The sequence below is a fragment of the Phymastichus coffea genome, unplaced genomic scaffold (assembly GCF_024137745.1).
Source record: "Phymastichus coffea isolate CEN01 unplaced genomic scaffold, Cenicafe_Pcof_1.1 PCOF00081, whole genome shotgun sequence".
In the NCBI taxonomy this organism is placed as follows: domain Eukaryota; kingdom Metazoa; phylum Arthropoda; class Insecta; order Hymenoptera; family Eulophidae; genus Phymastichus; species Phymastichus coffea.
Window position 1 is genome coordinate 1,179,430 of NW_026706892.1, and position 23,202 is coordinate 1,202,631.

At 42.9% G+C, this 23,202-nt stretch overlaps 1 protein-coding gene across 3 annotated transcripts in view; it reads left to right on the top strand.

Annotated features, from left to right (window-relative positions):
- Nucleotides 1–13,986, top strand: part of LOC131668634 (zinc finger protein jing) — a 78,044-nt gene extending 64,058 nt beyond the window's left edge. Inside the window, exons 2-10 of one of the 3 annotated variants that reach the window (XM_058942971.1) lie at nucleotides 9,078–9,648; nucleotides 9,724–10,152; nucleotides 10,373–10,711; nucleotides 10,798–10,977; nucleotides 12,531–12,675; nucleotides 12,749–12,879; nucleotides 12,953–13,020; nucleotides 13,099–13,312; nucleotides 13,384–13,986. In XM_058942971.1, the coding sequence (XP_058798954.1) occupies nucleotides 9,078–9,648; nucleotides 9,724–10,152; nucleotides 10,373–10,711; nucleotides 10,798–10,977; nucleotides 12,531–12,675; nucleotides 12,749–12,879; nucleotides 12,953–13,020; nucleotides 13,099–13,279 (2,044 nt within the window). In that variant the 3' untranslated portion in view covers nucleotides 13,280–13,312; nucleotides 13,384–13,986. Of the gene's footprint in view, nucleotides 1–9,077; nucleotides 10,153–10,372; nucleotides 10,712–10,797; nucleotides 10,978–12,530; nucleotides 12,676–12,748; nucleotides 12,880–12,952; nucleotides 13,021–13,098; nucleotides 13,313–13,383 lie in introns of all 3 variants that reach the window. The other 2 variants (XM_058942972.1, XM_058942970.1) reach the window with 2 other exon arrangements.
- The last annotated feature ends 9,216 nt before the right edge of the window (nucleotides 13,987–23,202 follow it).

Below are 23,202 nucleotides of genomic sequence, written 5' to 3' on the forward strand. Positions count from 1 at the left end.
ATCGCTCTCGGGATGCAAGGCTCTCGCTCTCCTTTTCGTTCGATGCTCTTCGACGCTCCACCGAGAGAGAGAGAGAGAGAGAGAGATAGAAGTAGCAGCTGTTCGTTTCCCCTCCTTCGCCATCCAAGCAAAGCCACCCGCTCATGCTCGTTCCCCTTTGCGCCTGCGCTTCCACCATTTTCGGACGGTTCCGTACGTGGATGCTTTTTTCTTCTCGAGGCAGGAGATTGTGCGGGAGAGTTTGTTGTTGCCGAATACAAAAATCACGCGGGTTATTTGTACGCGACGACGGCATTGTGCAAAGAGAGATTGAAGTAGATTTGAGCGTAAAACCCCTTTTGAGCGCGGGGCAAGCCTTTTGCTTCTGATGCTCTCGAGGAGGTCTAACCAAACGGAAAATTCCGTTGAATGTGGACAATTTCACTCGAGCCCGGATAATCAGTCTCGAGCAGGAGAAAAAATAAAGTAGTTGGCACGACATTGGTCGTGCATCGGAAATCACCCGTAGCAGAAGCAAAACGCAGCTGTGGGAGTCATTTCTCGCCCTCTCTCTCCATCGAAAATGTATCAGCTGGCGGCTGAAGAGAGAGAAAGCGAGAGAAGCAACCTCCCAGATCGATCGTTAGGATAAGAACCACAAAGGAGATGAATGTGGCAGTGTTGGGCTGCTGCGGCCATTTCGATTTTCCTGGCAACGGGCATTTAACTCGTTCTATCTTTATCGCGTAGTAGAAGGAAATTGGTCAGAGTTCTCTGGAGAGTAGGCTTTGACAGGTGAGCGAAGTGCCCCCGCGAGGGAGACCAGCCAAGCAATCGCTCTTTTTCTTCAGCCAAAGGGAGAGAGGCTTGCGTGCTATACTGCTGCTGTATATTATATATTTTTTCGTAATTTTCGTCTTCCGCTTTTTTTCCGTCTTTTTTTTCTTTTTTTTTCTTTCTTTTCATACTGCTCAACATTGTACGTTTGAGTTTGAGTAATAATATTCTCTTGTGAAAGTATACATATTTTGGAGCTCAAAAGGTCTTTTCTTTCTCTCTCGAGTTTTCCCAAGGGCTTTTGACACTACGACGTGTAATTTCATGTATGTTTTTGAATGGAATTCTTTACTCTATTCTCTTCATTTGCCAAGAGACCTGAAAAATAGCTAAATAACGATCATAATTACGTGCGCGAGTACACGGTTAACAGCCATGTCCTACACGTGTATACATCACCCGCATGATATGATATTGACCCTATTTTTTGCCTAACTTCCAATCGACACATGAAATTGAAACGAACAGCGAATTAAAGTTGCTTGATGCAACGTCTATCAAACGAACGGATTACGAAGCGGCATCAGAAATCAATTTCAGCGGGCAAGCTTCTTTATTTCAACTCCGAGCATTGGCGTCGTCGATTGATTTGGATATCGCGGCGAAGTTTCTCAGGGCCAATTACGCGGTTGGGACGTTTTGCACTACTCGTTAATTGATGTTAACGAGACATGCGCTCGCCTGCGCATTCAATGTGCCTGTATGTACACTCCTGTTTGGCGCGCGGCTATTATTACGGAAGAGGGTTTGAGTCATTGGCCTGCCTCTGTCGCAGCGATCGATCGTTCGTGGAATATCGCGAACCGAATTCTCTGACTCTCTTTTTTTATTTAGCATTCGTGATCGGTGATTTGGGATGGGTAATTAGCCTCGACACTTTTCTGTTTTGATCTGTTTGGGACAAACGCAAGTTTTTTTTCCACTGTATAATCGACTTTATCTGTGGTGAAATTTTGTGATGTAATACTCGCCGGAAAAGTATTAAACGATAGTTTAGCAATTGACAGGTTGCATTATTCATTAAGAAATTCTATACTACGCTTCTTTCGAATAACTGTGTGTAAATGAAACTATTCGTTGATAAGATGCCTACTTTCAGTGAAAAATCAAAAACAGTTAAATATCTGTTGAAAGCCTGAACTTTGAGTGAGAGAAAGAGAGGGAGTCTGACTTGGATAAGCAGATAAAGCAGCTCAAACTTCCCATGGGACTGTATTGCCCTCTCTCGGCACGCGTTCTTCTTCCATCTCCATAATTAACGATAAGAGGTGCGTCGTCATCGCCTCTAAAATGCCATGGAATTCGTTATGGAAAAGCTCAAGAAAGCTCACTTTTACTTCTCCGCTTTCCTGATGTTCGCTCTCGAGTGTACTCCAAATGACAAGCGAAACAATTAAAATTAACTTTTCTCTCTTTCTCTTTCCCTCGCGTTTCCAAATTACGAGACAGAGGGCTAAGGCTTCTGATAAAAATTTCAAACTCACAATTTGCATAAGCCGTCCACTCGCCCTTCGCGAGAAAGGGTTTCGCGAGCTTTGTTTGTAATTGGTTTATTATTTATATACGGAGATAAAAAAGCAAAATCGGGCGATACTTTATTCCGTGAGAAAAAGAATCGCCGTTACACTTCTCATTTGTATTCAACGGCGTCTTTGCACGTTTTCTTACGTGCGCGTTAGCGTACGAGCGCTTTCCAAGAAAACTTGACCCAAGTTTTAGAATAGATGCTGTGCGTGCTCGAGTAAAATGCAGTTACGACTCGCCCCGAACATAAATATCACCGAGGTAATGAAATTCAAAGTAACGAAAAGTAGAAAAAAAGAAAATGCGAACGGAACCGACGACGAGGAAAAAAAAATCGCGCCGAGTTGTTTCCTCGCGCAGCGGCGAGCTCACTCGCGCCGAAAGTGAGCCTGCCTTTGACGCATCGTTGCTTAGCAGGGCATCGCTCCTCGGTGCATCGCACTCTTATACGCGCGCGTGCAGCGCGCGTTCCCCGCTCGCGACCTATTCGTCTCCGGTCGCGCGCTCTGCGATCCGACGTTTTCCGCTGGGCAGCAACAACAGCGTCCAAGTCGGCGAATTTTCGGATGAGAGGAGGTTCGGCCGCGCGAAGCCCGTTTAATCGATAAATTCCAGAGCCGCGCCACGGTGGCCTTTGCTGCTCTCCGCCACTATCCGCGCGGCGTGTATATTTTGTTTCATAGAGAGCGAACGAGGCGAGAGAACTTTGACGAATTCTTCGCGTTTATTACGCCCGATACTTTCTCTTCTCCCCGGGCGGGACGAGTCCCACATGAGAAAAACCGTCAGTCGTTTTTCTGGCAAACTTGTTTCACGACATGGTTCCGCTTTCAAAGAGGGGCTCTCTGTGCTCGGGACCCTTCGGATAGAGCACTACGTGCTCCTGGGGACTACGAGTCTGAAGGTATTACGGTTGCGTGGCCCGCGCTTGGATGAAATTCTCTCTCTTCTCGGTTTTTTCGCGAGCGCGAGTTTTGCCGTCGACTGTCACGCTCCTCGACAGGCGTTCTCGCGACGCAGCCACGTCAATGGCGAGTCGCTGCGCTTGAGCGAGTGCACTGGCTGTGTTAATTGCTACTCGCAGACTCAGCGACACTTTTGCAACGACAGCGCGAGTCCACGCTCGTGCCGAAAGGAGGAAAAAATAAACTGGCGCGAGTTCAATCTTTCATCCTGACAGCGCTGCCCCGCGTAGAGGGCCGCGACCGGGAGGAAGGCAATCTCTCGCGCTCGAGAGTCGCCTTTCATCCTGCTCCGCGCACTTCGCTACGCGCGTGTGTGTTCCCCAGAGGAGAGAAAGAGAAGGAGAACGATTTATCGCGCGAGTCGCGCGCTCCTTTCTTTCGGCGCGAGCAATGTTTCTAAGTAGCCTCCGTAACGCTCATTGTCCAAATAATTAACGTTTCCTTTCTCGTCCCTCCGTTGCAGGTAAGCGAGCGCGCCGTGGGCGAGGAACCGCTCTTAGTCGTCGTAATGCGTAGCGAGGCCAATTACACACGTAAGTTCTCTCCTTATCGGTCGACCGCAGCGAGGAAATTCGACCTCCCTTCGGTTTTTCTCCCCCACGTTGTAGTCGAGGGTCGCGCGCGCATTGCACTGCGCCGGCCTTCGACGTCTTGGCATTATTATTGCGTATTACATGGCGAATGATCATTCCTGTGCCTCTCTCCAGTCTCCCATTTTTCGTCTTCTTCTCCTTTTCACGCGAGTCGTGCAGCCTGACAATTATCATAGAAAGACGCTGTTATTCGCTCGCAACGACGGAGCGTGACCGGGAATCCTGATTTTACAAACAGGACCGCGAAGTTTATCAGGCGGACGAACATTGCTCGGCCAAGCCGTCGCGGCAAATGCGATCGCTCGTTATTTCGACTCGCGCTCCAGTTATCGCGGAAAGCTCGAAAGAAAATCCAATTAAGCAGAGTGCCTCCCCGCGGCGAGAGGAGAAAAGGGAAAAAAGAAAGCAATTTTCTTTAAAGCGAAGATCGAGAGAGGAAGCGAGATGTTCCCAAGCATTTTTGTCGTGGCGCTCTCGACAATGCGCGAAGCAAGCCTAATCCGATGGGTGACCCCTCGGGGGCATCGGTCGTGGCGCACACCCTTCTCGCCTCTATATGACTGATTGGCAGCAGCCCCTCGAGTCTCCTCCGTCTTGCCAAGCCGTTTATTTACTCTCGACTTTTTTTCCTGCCGCTGCCGCCGCTGCTGCTCCTGCTCCTCCTGCTCCTCCTGCTCCTCCTCTTCCTTTTGATTTATAAGACTGGCCCGCGCAAAAATTCATTCGGTTCGCTTTCGGAGCGCGCGTGTGTATTAGGCGCGCGAGCGCGAAGGGTGTTTTCGATGCTAAGTAAATAGCGCTTGAAATGTATACGGGGGCTTGCAGCGCCGAGCGAGAGCATATTTTCCCGAGTGAAAGTATTTTTCTATTGGGTGCGAAAATTGAAAAGCATCGGCTGCCCCGATTAAGCCGGCCTTTGCTCGCGGTTGCTCGACGTCCCGTTGAAAGGTCCATCCGATTTGCAAAAGCACGAATGACGGCGAGCGAGGCGCGCGCATCATTGGACTTTATCGGCCGAGCTCGTCTCATTAATTATACCGCATTGGCGGTCGCGCGCGATCGTAGCCGAGAGGCTCGCGCATTACGCAAAGACAGCAGCTTTTGTCATTAGCGGCTAATCGATTTTGTAATCGTCGTAGTCGTTAGCCGCGCGCCGCGTCATTACCGAACGACAAGGTGAATTATTCATCGCCGCCGATTATTGGCGTTCCCGCCTCACCGGCGCTCTCTCGCCTGCACCTACGTCCTCGGCAAAACATCGCGGCGACCGGCTCATATTTCATCGAAGAGAAAAAAGAAACGCGCACGGTAGCGAGACTCCGCAGCACCTCGTATATTACGACGCCACATGCAAATCGGCGAACGGCCGAGGATCCTTCCTTCGGCAATTAGGACCCCTCCCCCGAAAACGCCAATTTTAAGGCCCGCGGCCAAAGCGACTCCTCCACCAGTGGCATATTTTACGAGGGCTGTTTAGCGTCTTCTTTCTTTCTCCGTCTCAAGGATAACGTCGTAAAGTTTATTGGATGATGCGTCGTAAAGCCAGGTGCGCCATGCGATTCGCCGCTCCGCGTGTATCTGTGCGACGGAGGTTTTGTTTTGAGGATTGGGCGAGCGTCGTCGTCGCGGGCCATCGTCCCGAAATTCGAAAAACCGCTCTGCCAAGTAGCAATTTCCAATCTCGGCCTGGACACTCCATCGACGAGCCAACGCACTTTATGTATCTGCCACGAAGGAGAGCACAGCGATAACGGAATTAAATTTTCCAAGGACTACTGCCTCAACCTCGAGGGTCGTCGTATTGGTATCTCTCCCTCTCTCTCTCTGGCGCGCAGCTCGTCTTTGAGATTTTCCAGCGAGAATGAGCCAGAAGATCCGGCCACTATCGGTTTTCCGGCTGTCGTTCCCTCGTCAAGCGTCCAGCTCATAACTCTCGATCCTATCTATTCTATCTGTGCTTTGGTTTTGTCTGTCGGCTCGTTGGCCCGTTAATAAAGAAACAATTGCCTCCCTCGGCTTGACGCTCGCTGTTTTGATAAGCGTCTCAGCCAATCGACCTTTTTTCTCGGCTGTACATATACTTAGACCAGTGGCTTTTTCAACGAGTCTATTTCATCTATTTCCAGTCAGGCTAAAAACAAAACTCCACAGTTCGCGGTAAATTCGACAACTTGCCTTTACTTTCTCTGACGCGTTCGTTGATGAACGAAAGAGGACATCGATGGACGTGTCACTCTTGCGTCGCTCGGCCGCGAGCGAGCACTCGAGATCTATCGTTGGCAGGCGACGCGACGAGCGTGCAAAACTGAAAGATCAGCGCGGCCGCGCCGCGGCCCACTCGACGAGTGTCGCGCGCGGCAGCTGCCAAAACTCGGCTCGCCAGTGGCGCCGCGGGCGCGCGCTCGTCAATCGAGAGCGACACGAGGAGGATCGCGTGACGACAAGCGAGAGGCTATATACACGCGCCGTGCGCACAACATGGGTGTAGGTCAGTTATACGCCGACGCGCTCTCGCCGTACGCACGGCTTTTCCGCAGATAATGTATCCGTAGCCTTGGCAAGTCTATTTTTTCTTTTTTTTTTTTTTTTTTTTTTTCAAAATCAATTTTTTTTCGCGAAGCGCTGCTTGTTAACGACTGCCTAGTTACTTTATTCCGCTCGGTGACGCAACGCTTGAACGACCGTGAAAAGAAGTTTCGCGATTACTAGCCTCGTACACTTTGACTTTTACCGCGAGCCATTGTTTCGCGATTTATGCGTCGGCTATGCGAACTTCGTCAAACTACCGACTTTACTTGGACTCTGTTGTATTAATACTGATAGCCCGAGCGAACATCTGGCGCTGCACTCTTTTTTTTTCTTTGCTGTCCGCAAGAGTAGGTTGTGTATGTGACTCGCGCTTGAAAAGAAACCACAACTATCCTTAATGAGCTTTGTTTCCTTCGTCTTGTTTCGAGCAATTTGCCCCTTCCTTCCTGCGACTGAACTTTGTTCGCTGCCTTCTTTCTCTCTTCTTCCTCGTAGAGTAGAAGAGAGAGAGAGAGTGAGACGCCATCACTTGTCGACGCGGAACGACATGAAAAATTGAACGGTTTCGGATGGGAATACGCTGTTCTTTGGTCTGAGAGCTTTCTTATCCATCTAAATATTTTACGATTATATTGCAGGTGTAAATTCAATTTCACGCGCTCGCGAAATTACAGAGGTAGTCGGCGATTTATTCAACTCTCGTTTAATAGCCGCGACGCGATGCTAATCAAATCGTCCAGCAGTTTAAACGCCTCTGTTGGACTTTTCACGCTTTCGCTTTGATTGAACGATGAGTTTTCGCAATTGGATTTGTCAATTCACTTGATGGAGTTCGCAAGATTGTTGGGCTTATTGTACGATTGTTTTTGGTACGAACGAAAATGCGTACGAGGAATAGGTCGGACAGAATGAATGCACAACATAACTGAATAGTGCACAGTATTGAACGATAAGTAAACTATTTCAGTTATGACACTGCGACTTATTCATTCTCCCGTCGGAATGTAATCGTTTCGTGGTTCTTCGCTTGATTATTCAAACGACCAAAATGTTCAGACATGAAGAAATTGTACGAAAGTATTCAATCCTGAGCTGCCACACTGGGCTCGTTCGCGGCAACGCCTCAAGCAGAAGCAAGTGATTTTTCAAAGTTTTTTGCAAGTTATATATATATTTTTTTAACGTACACTATCCTACAAAACCATAGTTAAAGACCAAACACAATTGTTTTGATTGCAAAAAACAAATTATGTGTGTGGAACGAAAAACGTCCCAGTGTGACAGCTGACGATGAGTTAAATGACAAAGCGAACGTGAGACTGCAAATGCACTTGGTGATGCGCTAATTAAAATGCTAGCCAAGCGAGGAGAGATAAGCGGTAACGCGCAGGCTGAGCGTGCGATTCGGAAGTGGACTATCGGCCTGTGCGCGCAGCGGCAAAATTAGCAGAGTCGCCGCGCGGACGTTCTATTTTAGCTATCGACAAATAAAAGAGATTAACCGCGCCGCGCGCCGTCGTCGTCCTGGTGCTCGACCGAGGTGCGTCTCTCTCGGCGTGACGCCACGCGCGGAGCGCAAACATTTCTTCCTCGCTTGGACGGCAGACGAGCGTTAATAATCTCGAGAATATCAGCGACGTAACGTTGATAAGACGACGCGGCGGCAGCCTCGTCGAGGCGAGCAAAAAAAAAGGTTCAGCGCTCGAGCTCGAGCTTCGGTACACGAACGACTGACGGAGCCACCTGCAAGGTTCGATTCGCGATGATAGTTTCTTATAAACCTTCCTTCGTTGATCCGCAGCTACCTGTATCCCAGGCCTAGTTGGTTGACGATCGAATGGCCGAGTCGGAATTCAAATGGAGCGAAGAGCGTAAGCTTTAGATTTCTCGGAAGAAACTGTCGGAAAGATTTGAAAGAGCAATCGTATCAGCTGTTTTTCCATTTCAGAAAGTCGTTGCGTTTTCAACGCTATTTCCGTTTGTGTAGTTTTCCTCTATCCACCGGCGAAAATCAATCGGTAGCAATCAATGCTGTGGCAATGTTTCGTGAAAGCCAAAAAATGAAGAAAAACTACGCAACGAGCTTTGAGAACGAAACGACGAGGCTCGCGCAGCGAGAACGTTTTTGCGCTCGGCGCAACTACGTGATCCAAGCGAAAGTTTGGTCTGGCGATAAGGGACGTGTTGACGCGGACGCGAGAGGGTAGTTTTCAAATAGGAAAAGTTCGTGTACAGCGCGCGTAAAAGGCCTGTCCCACTCTGGCATTGGCAATTGCATGCCTGCTCGGAATAACTTTCACGTCGTCGCTTGTCGGACAATCTAGCGTTATTAAAATGAAACTTGCTGACCCGAAAAGAAATGAAAGAGTAAGTGCGCTCAAGATGAAGCAGAGAAATTGCATGCTTAGCCGGGTGATGACATTATGGCAGCGGCGGAAACCTGATTACAGGGTTGTCGGGCATTGCCAATTGTGCGCGAGCTCCGTGTCGCTCGTCCTCGTCTCTGTGACATCTCCCTGCGCGTCGCTCGGCTTTTCAATTTTCACAACGATCTCGAAGCGAATGAAGTCTCGCTAGCCTCGTTCGCTCGGTCGGTCGGTCGGTCGGTCGATTCGGCGTCGGAATAACGAACGTCTGTTGGGCATTGCAGCGGGGTAGCGGTCTCGTGCGGCGACTGCAGCAGCAGCAGCAGCCTGAGCAGCCTGAGCAGCCTGAGCAGCTTGAGCAGCTTGAGCAGCGGCGGCAGTAGCGGCGGCAGCGACATAACCGAGCCGGGCTCGCCCTGCAGCACGACGAGCAGCAGCGACGAGGGTGTGGTGGTGGTGTGCCCCTCGCCGTCGTCCTCGCCGTCGTCCTCGCCCTCGTCCTTGTCCTCGTCCACGTCCTCGTCCTCGTCGAGCAGCAGCATCGCCGACAAGCTGGCGCCGACCACGCAAAGCCCAACAGGCCAGCAGCCGCGCGCGCTTCAGTGGCCGTGGACGCCGCCGTTGGCCCAGAGCTTGCACTCGAGCTGCGGCAACAACGGCTACAAGAGGTTCAAAGCCGAACCCGAGCCGGGCGTGACGCCCAGGCTGAGAGACGACTCCGCGCCCAGGAGCTGCTCTTCTCAGGTGAAGTTACAGAACAAGCCTCCTGTTGTCTCTTCGCCGGCCGTACAGCAAGAGTCACAGGGCAAGATCACCGAGTACTTTAAGACTCAGATCAAGCCGCAACAGTCCAAGGTCATTGTTCTCTTGGCTTGGCAACACGGCAACTCGGCAACGAGTCGACTAATGAAACCCCCTTCCCGTTCGCAGACCAAGAAGAGTCAGCAGAGCGACGTAAGTCACGCGCTGTCCAAGAGCTCGCCGGAGTTTCGCCGACCGAACGCGGTACAGCGCCACATGAAGAACGGCCTCGGCAAGACGAGCCGAGGCGACTGGCAGGCGCGAGCGTTCCACGCAGCGCGCCTCAGCGCCCAGCATTCGGAAATCAATAAGAAGCCCTCCGGAGCAGCGACGACGACGACGACGACGGCGACGACGATGACGACGACGGCGATGACCAACAACGCGAAAAGCCAAGGACTGCCCGTTCTGCCAATACCGTGCGACGTGCTCTCCACACTGCCATCCTGCAAGATCTCCAGTCTCAGGCTCGCTTCCGAGGCTTATCCGAGTATATCCCCGCCACCGAGCTTGGATACGACCACTGCCCTGGACGACGAGCAGCCTGACGAGTTCAAGGTACAGCGATGCGTTATCCGATTACCGAGTCGCCTAATTCAACGCATTTATATCCTGTTATCGCGGACCTGAGCGCGGATCGCGATATCGCTTATCAGCGCTAATTAATTGCTCGATCGGCGATCCGCTTATCGGTTACGTTCGAACGGTATCACCTAAAAGAGCGAATCCCGGCAAACGCGCCAGCGATCAATTTTCAATGATATTTCTCGATGCCCAGGACACTGCCAAAACGATCCTCATCAACGAGAACAACAATCTGACAAACTCGACCAACGAGCCCAACAACAGCACGGATTTGCTGTCGAGGCTGATCTTGCCACCGACGCCCAGCGACTCGACCAAGGACGACGACGACGAAGAAGAAGAGTCATCGAGGGACAGCGCCGAATCGAAACCATCATCGCTGTCGCCAATCCTGTCGACGCCAACTACCATCAGGTTTCCAGCCAAGACGCCTAGCAAAGAGAGAAATCCAACTCCCGACAGTGGATTCTGTCGGTGGGACAAGTGCGGCGTCAACTGCGATTCTACTGGCCCACTCTTGGAACATTTGCAGGCGAGTCTTTTGTCTTTTTACGCGTTCGTCGAGCCTTCGAACGAACGGCGATTAATTAATCGAACGCTCGCAATCGACATTTACAGACGGCGCACATCAACTCGCAGACGAGCGGCGACAACTTCGTCTGCCACTGGCAAGGTTGCAAGGTGCAGGGCAAAGCTTCGTGCTCGAGGCGTTGGCTCGAACGACACGTGCTGTCGCACGGCGGCAACAAGCCATTCCAATGCATCGTCGACGGCTGCGGTTCTCGATTTAGCTCGCAGGTAATGATGTCCGTGTCCGATTTTTTTCCTCTATCGCTGCGTTCATTTTCTGGTAAAACAATGTTGGTCATCATGGGGAAAAGCTCCTCTTCGTTTGACTTTGATAGCGCGGACGACTTTTGAAATCCGCATATTTTCGTTTTGCCTTTCGTCTAATCGTGAATATATAAAAGCTGTTAAAAGCTCATGTCTACAATGCTCAGTATGTTTTATGTTTTTGAGTACTATTTCTGTACTTTACGTTCAACCAAGATGAACTGGACCTCATTATACCATCGACAAAGATGAAAGATGAGTGTGTTATGTGAAATTTATTAAATATTTATAGACTCAAGTAGATTCCATTCAATTTCACTACAACGAATTCCAATTGTTAAAAAATTTATAATTCAATAATTAAGCATTTCAAGTTGATTGCTACATTCACTCATTTGTCCTCGCAAGGGAATCTGTTCCTTTGAATATTTGCATACTTTATTTAAGTAACTAAATATATCTAATAAACTAATCTTGAAGAAACATTAACAAAAATTTCAATGATATAAGAAATATTGTCAAATTAGAATATGAGAAACGTAAGAAACTGTGAGTCTTTCTACGAAACACATATTGAATCAAGAAAACGATATACGTATCGTGACACTGTTGTAAAAATATATACATACATGTACATGTACTTTGTAAATTTGTATTCAATGCGATGGAAATGTAAACAACAATCACCTTGTTTGCTGAACATCAACGAGCATTCGACTAGCTTGTATGCTAGTGGGAGTAATCAAGTATGTGTGTGTGTCGCCCGGTGTCGCCTATTCGTGTGATTCCCTCTGCCACTCTCGCACAAATATAACACACCCATACACCCTCATGATCCTGTAGGGTAATGTATTCGTTATGTCGACTGTGTGAAAAGCAGTCAGTTACACGTTAACGCTTGGACAGCGCGCATCGTTGTCTTTCTTACTTCTCTCGACGCTGAAATTTTAAGTTTCGTTTCGCGAGCTTCTGCCGCGGATCTCTTTCTTTTCTTTTTAACGAAGGCCGCGTGAAAATTCCTTTTCTTCTCGTTATCAACGTAATCGTGAACTTTTAGTTTATCATCAATTGTCATATCATTTTTGGTACTTTCCAATGAATTCAATGTAGACCGTCAGTTTCCATAACTTTCGTTCGATTTTGCGCGATCACGCCAAAATTCAGTCTGTGCTCACGTGATGATTTTTCTTCCATTTTATCAAACTATCAGTCAAAATCGTCGGATTTGAGCTCGAAAGCTAACAAAAGATAACAGTGGCGGAAATGTGTTACTGCACGCGCTCGGGTCGTCCGAGCAAGCGTCGAGTGCCTGTGCACACAAAGAAAAAACGTCTACGTGGTAAAAACGTAAGAGGCTCAGAATGTAATTGGCATATATCTAGCATTTAAAAACGCAAGAGAGTTATGGCATCGATTGTTACAATGGAATTTCATAGCGAGAAAATAGGCAGAGCAAAAAACAGTTCTCTGGAAAGTACCCCATCCGTGACATTAATATCCCGTGGCTTCCTTTGCAGACTGCACTCGAGAGGCATGTGAACGGCCACTTTAATCAATCCGAAACTACCAATACTACCAGCTCAAGGAAGAGCACCGACAATGGCGGCAAACTCGTCAGGAGGAATGGAAAAAAGCTGAGATATAGACGGCAACCATGGTCTGGTAAGTCTCTGTGCGAGAAAGGCATTCGCGTCCTTAAAACTTTTCGATAAACGAATTACGTTATTCATTGCAGCGCGAACTTTTGACTACTTCGACCCAGGCGTAATGGAGGGTTTGCAGCACAGACTGGTGGAACTGACAAAAGCGAGGACACAAGGTCACCTGGCTGAAACTCCCGGTGACTCGATGGCCTTAACTAGTCAAGTAAGTAATTAAATAAACACTTGTTGGCAAACATTTTTCCCGTAATCTAATTTCAACTCGGCACGTTTCGCAGGTAATGGCGAGAAGAGTTGAACCGGATGGCCAAGCTAGAGTATTACTGCGATGGCATCCAGAAGACATGTGAGTTCTCTTTCAATATGTTTTTCGTGATAAATCGCTCGTGCGATAGAATTCTAATACGCGACATTGTATCGATAGGCATCCGGACGAGTGGGTATTGGAGTCGAAGGTAAAACTCGTAAAGTACGTGAGCATTCGTTCATTGGCAATGTCGCAGCCCGACGAGTTGAATACTATTCTGTATCCCGCGCTCAACGCCTCCAGCGAAGCTCCCCTACAGCGAGTTAAACAGCGACGAAAACCCCTGAAGAACACGTGATGACTGCGCTATGACAATACCCAATTCGTTTTGGTAAGTGGAATGATTTCACGTTAAGCAAGCTGTATTCCACGGTCTCTGATGTTTATTTTTACTTTCTGCAGGGTTTATCTGTAGATAAGGTACCGCTGTTGCTGTCTAGTCCACGACGATCGAGCAAACGCAAGAACAATGCGACCGATTGATGTGGCCAGTGCATCACATAAGCTCCGGCAGACTCCGATAGAAAACTTCTTCTTAACTATACTGCCACTTCGAATTTTACGATTTGCCCGAGTCGACTGTCAATCAAGTTTCGATACGATTATAACCAATGGTACTACTACTATTACTCTGCGACATCAGACGCGCACAAAAATCCAGCCTAAAAAAATGTGAGGAATCCTCGACGATTAAAATTAAAGAAAAAAGTTCGAGCCTCGAAAGTGCCTATCAGCAGCGTTTTAGTAAATCTCTAAAGTTAAAAGACCAGGAGTATTAAGACTTTGGATGACGACGACGAGAAATGAAAGGAAGCCGAATAATTAATCATCATCACTTTGGTGGCCTTAAAAATCGATCATCAATCCCTAAACAACACTGCAAATATTTTGGGCTCTCGAAGGCAAAGACTCAAAGATTTTGTTTATTTACATCTTTAGACGCAATGAAGAACGAACTTTTTTGAATAGTGTTCAAAATGTGTGTGCGTGAGAGAGAGAGAGAGGGAGAGAGAGAGAGAGAGAGAGAGAGAGAGAGAGAGAGAGAGAGAGAGAGAGAGAGAGAGAGAGAGAGAGAGAGAGAGAGAGAGAGAGATAGGATAAGCATTGAGATATTCAATCAGCTTTTCTGTTGACTTTAAATTTATAGCGATGATTGTGTCTAGGTAGTTTTTTTACTACGTGCACAAGCTAGAAAATATAGATCTTTCCAGCCGCTCGTTATTTTTTCCTATTTTGGGTTGACAGTCTCTGGGTGTGAGGAAAAAACGTTTTCAAAAGGTTCCAATTGCTTTTCTTTGAACTGTAATTATTAATACTCAGTTTCAAGACAGAAAGTGAGTCTCAATTTGTCATTTTAGAGTGCACAAGACTGTTCGAAAAAGAAACTATTTTGGAATGTTTGGACAAACATTTTTTCAACGCAACTTGAAAGTTGGAAAAGAAGACGTAAAAGTATCGAATCTTTGCTTATACTTGATATATATATTGTTACTATTGTAACTTTAATTGACCTCAGGTTCGTGTAACCGGAAACAAAGACGTACATGGCGATCATAACTACGTCAATTTTATGACGAAAAATTATTCCATGATCATACACGTAGTAAGAGAGTTTATATTATTATTTTTCTTGGCCAACCGCGTCGGTAATAAGAATCACTATTTCAAAACACGTATTCAAAGTGAATGATCGAGAGTTCTAATTTGATAACAATGCTATATAATTTTCTTCCATGTAACTATTCAATAGAATAATTAAAGTGTTCATAAAAATAATGTTAGGACTATATACAAGTGGAATGAATATTTCGCGTGCCTAAGTGTTGTAAATTTTTCAATGCAATTACAAATTTACTAGGGTACAAATATCACTCTGTATTCTACTGAACGAATCTAAAGAGAAATCAACTGAGACGAGCTGTTATCCTTTCACGGGTAAAAAATGCGAAGGCTGTGTTGTATATTTTCAATGCTATAGTATTAAACGATCGAGAATATAGAAAGTGCAAATATACAGAAACAAATGGGAATACTAGGATTTTTGTCAACTTGCGCGAATTAAGAAATGAATTAAAGCAAATGATGCCAGAAAGAGATTTAAAAGTATGATGTGCATTACGGAAATCTATGTCCAAAGAGGTTGCTTTCATAAATAATTAGATAGATATATTGCTACTTTTTATCACTGATAATTTGAAAATGTGCAATTTTTCATGCGCTTCTGTGCGCGTGAATTTTTAAATAGAAACCTTGTTTTGTCAGACTTGATATGAAAGTACTTATACTTGTGCGAATAAAAGAAATGAAAGCACTCATCGACACTGATTTCTGGAGTAAAGGCGTGATAATGAAATATCACAGACGTATACATTCATATAGGAGCTTAGGGTAATTGTAAATGAAGAACAAACAGGAAGAAGTGTAGGACAGAGATCATAGCGATAATGCAAACATTCGTAATTAATGTGATGGCACTGCCAGTTGTAAATACGTATAGATACGGTCACGAAAGAGGGAAAAAGAAAATAAAGTAACAAAAAAAAAAAGAAAGGTGTAAGTGGTTTATAAAAGGCGCGAGTTAATGATAAGAGTAAATATGAGTATAGGAACTCGAAGGATATACACACCAGCTAAGGAAACACTGCCAATATGTGTAATAATTGTGTAAGAAAAATATATAAGCAAATTGAAAGATTAAAAAATAAAACAGAGAAGACGTGTGCTCTGATTAGAGGGTGTGACTCTTTTTAGCTATTAAAAGCGAGTATTATTTGTAGAAAACTTACTGCCACATTATATTCGCTAAAAATGAACAGAAAAAACAAATAATGCAAACTATTAATTAATTACGAGAGTGCTAATTATGATCAATTTCAATTAACCAACATTGTGTAATCACATTATAGGATCTCTTTTGAGCCCTGCCTCATTGTTCATATAAACACACACACATCCAGGGCTATATCATTTTGTACATAGTTTAGCTGAATTTTACGAGAGGTCTGATTCACAAACATACACATATATATATTATAAAATATACATTGTTCATATTCGTTCGAATTCTGTTTCACAGTGTTTCGAATCGACGTCATCAAGCTTATACCTATTTCTGTCATTAAGATTATTTTTGTTTTTATACGACGCTAAATATGAGCCTTGAAAGGTAACATGCGTGCGAAACGAAAAATTGTTTGTTTTTTTTTATTTTATGTGTTATGGCGTTGAACATTTTTTTGTTTGTGATTCGAATAATTTCTGCGGTTTCTTTTATTCTAAACAATCGCGTCTTGAATTATCTAGAACGAAGAAAGTTGTTTTAATGATTTAAAAATGAACTGCGCTGATCAAAGCATTCTCTCTTTTTTGTATTTAGTTTATTACATACGCCATTTTTACGTGTGAACATTGATTAGGTTCGCAAAAATGAAAATGATCTTGAGTGTTACTTTGTATCTTTCCCTGCTAGAAGATTTCTTACTTTTTTTCTCGAGTGCTTTCATAGCTTAGATCATTAGTTTACTGAAATTTTCTTGCAGTTGGAAGAACTTAGTTTTTACTTATTTCACATGGTAAATATGTCCTGTATTTATATGTGTAAGTGTAAATAGTTTCGTTTAAATGCGTCCATTTTAGCAATTATACATTTTTTTACAAGAAGACAACTTTTCTTCCTTTTGTGTATTATATGAATGAGTTAAGAAAAATTAGCAAGTTAAAATTCACGAGGAAGCAAATATTGAGAATGAAAATATAACGGGACGTAAAAAAACACACCACTGCTGATCATAATATACTGCCTACTGATTCAATGGTTACGTTAATTTTATAACAGATATACATTCACTTTCCAATAAAAATTACAATAATAGTTATATAGTTAATCAGTTCAAGATATTCTCAACTGCGCTTTCAAAAGCAATTGCTAGTTTTTCTTGACGACATCTAACATTATTAATTTTTTTTTACTGTTGTTTTTATTACACTTGATAATTTACTTGTAAGCAAACATTGAAAATTTAAAGATGGATCGTCTGGTTGACATTGGTAATTTAGTTTTAAAAGCGCTATTTCATAATTTTAGTAAATTACGAATTACCAATCTAGAAATTTTGCTCGAGTTAGCTTTGAGACATCAACGGTGCCATGGCACGCACAAATCAATAAAGTTACTAGCGTCTTTCGTTCTTTGTATTTAGGTGGCTCAGGTGCAAAACGAACGCTCATCCAGACTCAGACTCTCCATATATTTTCCACTCCTACTTCACAAAGATACTTTTTCATAATATTTTGTCACATCACACCTCTAATGGGACCAATTTTTCGGCTTCATAACAAACATGATAAATCTCCGTGACAAAGTACAAGGGCGAGCATTTAGTTTTGCAATGACGCTTGATCTCGTGTAACAATGACTAGAAATAATTTATGTTTAGTAATTCATTTTTTTAGTAAGTAGTAGCCAGACGATTGATCAAACAAAATTTGTTGAGCTTACGTTCTCTGCGCGTTGACTGAAAAGCCTATACATGTATTCGAATGTATTAAGGAGAAATTTGACTAAGAAGGTTCTAGACTAATATAGAATTATTATTTTGCGCAAGAGAATGTACGTCAAGTTTGAGTTTGTGTACAATGCGAAAGTGAATATTGTCTTCTTTTTTCGCGGTCGAACCCATGCTGGTCCCACCTTTAGAATCTTGTATAATCTTTATAATAATAAAATGAAAAATCAACTGATAATACATGTAACTTTTCTTTTCATCCGTTAACTTACAGTTGTATTAAGAGTGTTCAGTCCAAAAGTTTGTCATTTGTGTGAATGCTCAATTTGATAACTTTTTATAAAATGGCTCCAATAATTGATAAGAGATTATCTTGTCCATTTCATTAAATGTTGCTTTATATTATTTGCTGTACTATTAAATATTGATGATTTTTGTTTCATTTAAGAACTTCATATATACGAACAGTAAATATTTTTCATTTTTATTAATTTATAGATCATTTACTGACATATAAACTCAATTTATGAATAATCTAGATGAAGTAAGCCACAAGAGTAAATTATTTGTTCTTTTAGAAGAGGCAGTTTTCAGTAAAAGTATAAAGGTAGTTGAGACATAGGAAAAAATTATAAAATTGAATGGATTCATTATAAATTTTAAAGTATGAGTGTATATAAATGATGAATTGTATCGAAATAGATAAAAATTTTACATTTCATAAGCAGTATAGTCAGAAGTATATTAAAACTTTTGTAAATATAAAAATTATTATATGAACTATACTTAATACTTTTACCATTGGATAATTCTTTAGTGAAAAATATAAAACGAATGAAATTAACAAAAGCTATGTGAAACATGGTACAATTTAGCGCTGTAATACTATCACCAAATGGACTCATCTTCATTGTAAAATTATTCAAATTTATAACAAATCACAAAAAAATGGGAAAAGTAACAGATGTGGAAATAAGCAACATTTAAAATAACAACTAAATAATTTTTGAAATCAATAAAACTAATATTAATAACATAAAGACCTGTACTTGAATGGAGAAATATAAATGTTTGTATTTTTGCATAATAAGGAAAAATAATTTTTTAAATTACAGAATTAATAGTTTGCCTTTCAAAGTAATAAGAAATATATAACTAAGCAAAATGATTTTATACGTACTTTCGTATAAATTAGTTTTTACGAATAATGTGAAAATGATCAATTTTATTATTCTTTTCCAAATTAATACTGTAATTTCATGTGTGATGTCCGCGCAAATAAAAAGTTCAAAACGTGCAAAAAATGTATTTTGTTTGTAACAAGCAACATATTTAAAGCTTGCATCGCATTTAGGTAAAATGTAACACTGCACAATAAAATGTTTAAACGGTTAGGAAAAAAATAAAATAATAAAGTATAAAAAAGCGACGTGTTTTGAAATAGAGTAAAACCATGCATTAGGAGTTAAAACTTTCGACTTTGGGCGAGGTAAATAGTAAACAAATATTTTTTTCTGTATGCGAAGAAGTAAAAGTTGCATACAAAACGTAAATACGAGTCAACTCAAAATGTTTCATAAAAATAAAATTGGAATTTTTAAAGTATATTAACATGTAATAGATGTCAATATATAGCATAAGTCTCACAAAAATATTTGGATATCTCCAGAAAATTGTTGATGATCATTAAAAATAAAAATCGTTCAGGCAGCAATTAGTAAATTCTTTTATTTAAAAGAATAAAGCGAGTATATATATATGAAACACATATTTGGAAAATATTTTCCAAACGTAAAAATTGTTTGATTGGTGTTTCACAGAGATGGTGCTTTGTATATATAAACTGCTTCATAATTTTGATTAGCAATACAGGTAAAGGAATAACGTATACGATAAAAAAAAAAGCATCATGAACGTTGGATGAACTAACGAAGAATTTTTGTAATCATTTGATAATCATGTTTCTAACAACGCTCCGAGGCAATACAATACATTGCAAATTATGAACTTGAAATTCGGCAATGCAGTCGCACTTATTTCATATAATTACGTAGCGCATTAGGATTTTTGCATTTCATGTCTGATTTGCAGTCACGTAAGGGAAAGTAGATTACGTCGAAATATGCAAAATGAATGATCAGTCAATGAGTGACGATAATCTGTATATATAATCTATAGAATAAAATTGGTTAATCAACCTAACGTCAAGTTGTATTATTACGTCCCAACAGTTTTCCTCAATTTCGTAACGCAATGATTCGAGAAATTGATATTGATTTGGCAGAAAAGCAGAAACGAAGAAAGAAAGAAAACACGAACAGACGTCTTGTGGGAAACAGAGCTCAGTGTTATATTACAAGAAGGGCAAAGAAGACGATATCGCGTCCCCTTTCCCATCGCGACCGTTAGATCTTTCCGAGTGCATCTTTGCTGTCCGAAGAGCGCGCGGCAAGTGTGCGACCATCGGATTTTACGCGGATTCCCATGATTCGACCTCGCGTCACGGACTTTTCAATTCGATGACTCCTTTTGTAATTCCGTTGATAATTATTTCGTGAGTAGCCAAATATAAATTTGAATCATTTTAATGAGTATCTGATGTTTGTTAATTCAATGCTCTATCATAATTTAAAAATAGCGTGTGCACCAACTTTTTAAGAAACAGTCATCTCAATGATACATCTTCATTAACGTGTATGGAAAAGATCTTTGAGTATTTAATCAGGAAACTGATAAGTTACAAAATCTATCTTTTTAAAGTGTGATACGTTTTTTTCGGCTTCTGACATGAGTTAATTATAGAATGCCACGTTTTTACTTACTTGTAATACTTATTATTGTACAGTGAGACTCTTAGAACATTCGGTTGATTAATTATTTTCAAATACGCGACTTATACAATCGTCCACGTCGTGTCAATGTAGTGTCAAAGGTTTAAATCATAAATACTTGGATTTAATTTTAGTTGTAATCAATAATAAATTTTCTTTCAGGCAAACTGAATAACTTTTTAAATAATCTTAGCCTCGTGTGGAATGGATTGGCACAGCGTATACCACTATTAATCACTAATAATTGATTTATCAAAAGGTTGCCGTATATTTCCGTTGATCTTTCTCCGGTTAGTAATGAAGAATAGGATACAATATACTTGTGTCCACGTTAATTTTTATTGGATATAAGAATTACAACAGCGAATACTTTGGCTAAACACTAATAAATTGATTGAAAATTCCATGATACTGCTTTTTTATTTTTCATGTAAAGTAGAAATAAATAAATCACTGATCTAAATCCTGGATCCCAGCTTGTTCATCATTATTTTTTATTGTTTGGCGATATTTATTATCTTTGATTATTATTAATATATGTCATAAAAATGTGACTTTTCCTTATGCTGCCCGCATCGAAGCGCGTGCTTGTTTATTTTTATTTCGGGCCACGAGAGGTCACATCAGACCAGATGTCCCAAAGAGGACAACGGAATAACTAGATATAAATATAGAATAAAAATATATAAAGAGGAATCTGTTATTATGTAGGTAAAACCGAGATTTGAGTATATATTCATAAAAATAAAAGGACTCGATCGGAAAATTGAAAGCTATAATTAGAAAGTGGCGATGACTAATAAATTCGAATTCCGTAATCGAAAACAGCTTTACTGCGATAATTTCCAATCAAGTATAGTTGAGTTGCAAAAATTGCGAGAAAACTCGTGAGACTGTTAGCCATTCCGCTTCCGGTACATCGTCGAGAGAGGAAGGGAGAAATGCAATATCTTGCGGATAGAAAATGAAAAGAGAACGCGAGAGAGAGAGAGAGAGGTACGCGTCACGCAAGAAAGAAAGGGACGGAGAAATTGTAAGGTATAATGAAACTGGATCTCTTTTGGTACATTTTGGCCTTGCATGCGCAGGAAGTTCGGCAAAGTAAGAGGAATAGCCTGAAAACGGATCTTATACGTATACGACACGTGACATTCAAATGTAGCTTATACTCTCCGAACACTACTTTCTATTGAGTATAAATGATGGCAAAAAGAAAGAAACAAGCGGGCTTGCACAATGCCTAAAACTACGAGTGAAAATAAAATTTAAAAAAAGCCATGAAAGTATACACCTCGCCAAGAAACCAAACGACATATTCTCCCGTGTGCGTCGCCTTTGATAACTCGCCGCACTTCCGAATAGCTCGCGTGCACGCATTGGCTTCGGTGGGGCACGCGAGCAAAAAGCTAATTGTTTATGATGTCTGTCGCGGTGTTTTTGCGCAATTTCGATTCGCGCGTGTCCCGTCGTGCTTCACTTTTCGAGGCTGTCGCGCGCGCTTTTTGCCGGATTATATACACACGTACACGAGAAACGCTGCCCTCTGCATGCGTTGGCTCTCCATTGGCTGCGCCTTGGCTTCTTCTGTATTTGACTGGACTCCTACTTGGGATGAAATCTCTGCGTTTCACCTGTTTTTTTTTTTTTTTTTTTTTTTTTTGCGCGCAAAAGGCAGCTTTCGTGCCGATTACCAATGCTGACAGCTGCTGCAACGAGTGCGCTTCGTCGAGGATCGTTCAGTTGCAGATCTTTAAAATATGATTACCGCGCGAGTGCGTCGATCGAAGCGAACTGCGCGAATGCATTCGAATAACACAGAGGCAATTTGATTTGAAGCAGCGAAACTGCCGACCGATCCAAGGAAAAGAAAACCGTCCACGCGAAAAGAGCTTGCATAGAAACGGAGCGCTGAAAAGGACACTCCAAAGCCACGTCCGCGTCCATTTCGCCGAAAGATCTTATCAAGCGCGCGCCGCTTATTTAGACGTCGTCGCGCTCGCAGGAGGAAAGCCTTTGAAGCCTTTCCACACGCATACATGGCTTTCGAAACGCGCGGCGGCGCCTCCGCCGGTCGCGCGTGTACGCGCGTGCGCGACGCACTTTTTCTCGCGCAACATTAAAACGCTCACACGCGAACGGAGCGTAAAACGAGAAGCGCGCCATTATTATTGCTCTAGATGAGGGAAACGGTAATCATGGAGCGCGATTTTTTCATTAGCGCACGCGAGCTTCGCGTGAATAGCATTAGCGGCAAGTGCACGGAAACGAGCTTAGCATACATCGATGTATCGAGAGCAAGAAAGAGTAGCCAGATGATGATGCGTCGAGTGCGGTGGCGAGTAGCGCGAATAAAAAGTCGATCGCGTGCACGCGAGAACCAGCGCTTTTTTTTTGGGGGGGGGGGGGCGAACTCGGTCAAAGCGTAATTGAGCCGTATCCACTACGTCGCATATACGAATTCTTCGGATATCGGCGAAGTTTTATTTGCATCTAGACCTTCGCTCGTGTTATTGGGCCAGACGGAATGAAATAGCTGTTACGGCTTGCAGCGTTAAATCGTTTGCCATTCAGAAATATTGTTTACTCGGATAATGTAAGGAAATGCGCAATGTCGCCGAAGTAGCTACTGAAACAATTATCGTTCACTGCTCTTCAATCTTTTCCCCTGCTCTACATCTACACAGCATACAACAAGGTGTTTATTACCACAGCAGCATTCTTTGCTCTTCTAACGCGAGAAAATAAATAAAAGAACGCTCGCAAAGTGCGCGATTGACGCTCTCAATCAGTCGGAGTGCATTTCGAATATCAGCACTCTTTTTCTCTATCTGTCTCTGACGAGCCCATAAACTATCCTTCGGATTTGAGCGTGCATTCACCTGTCC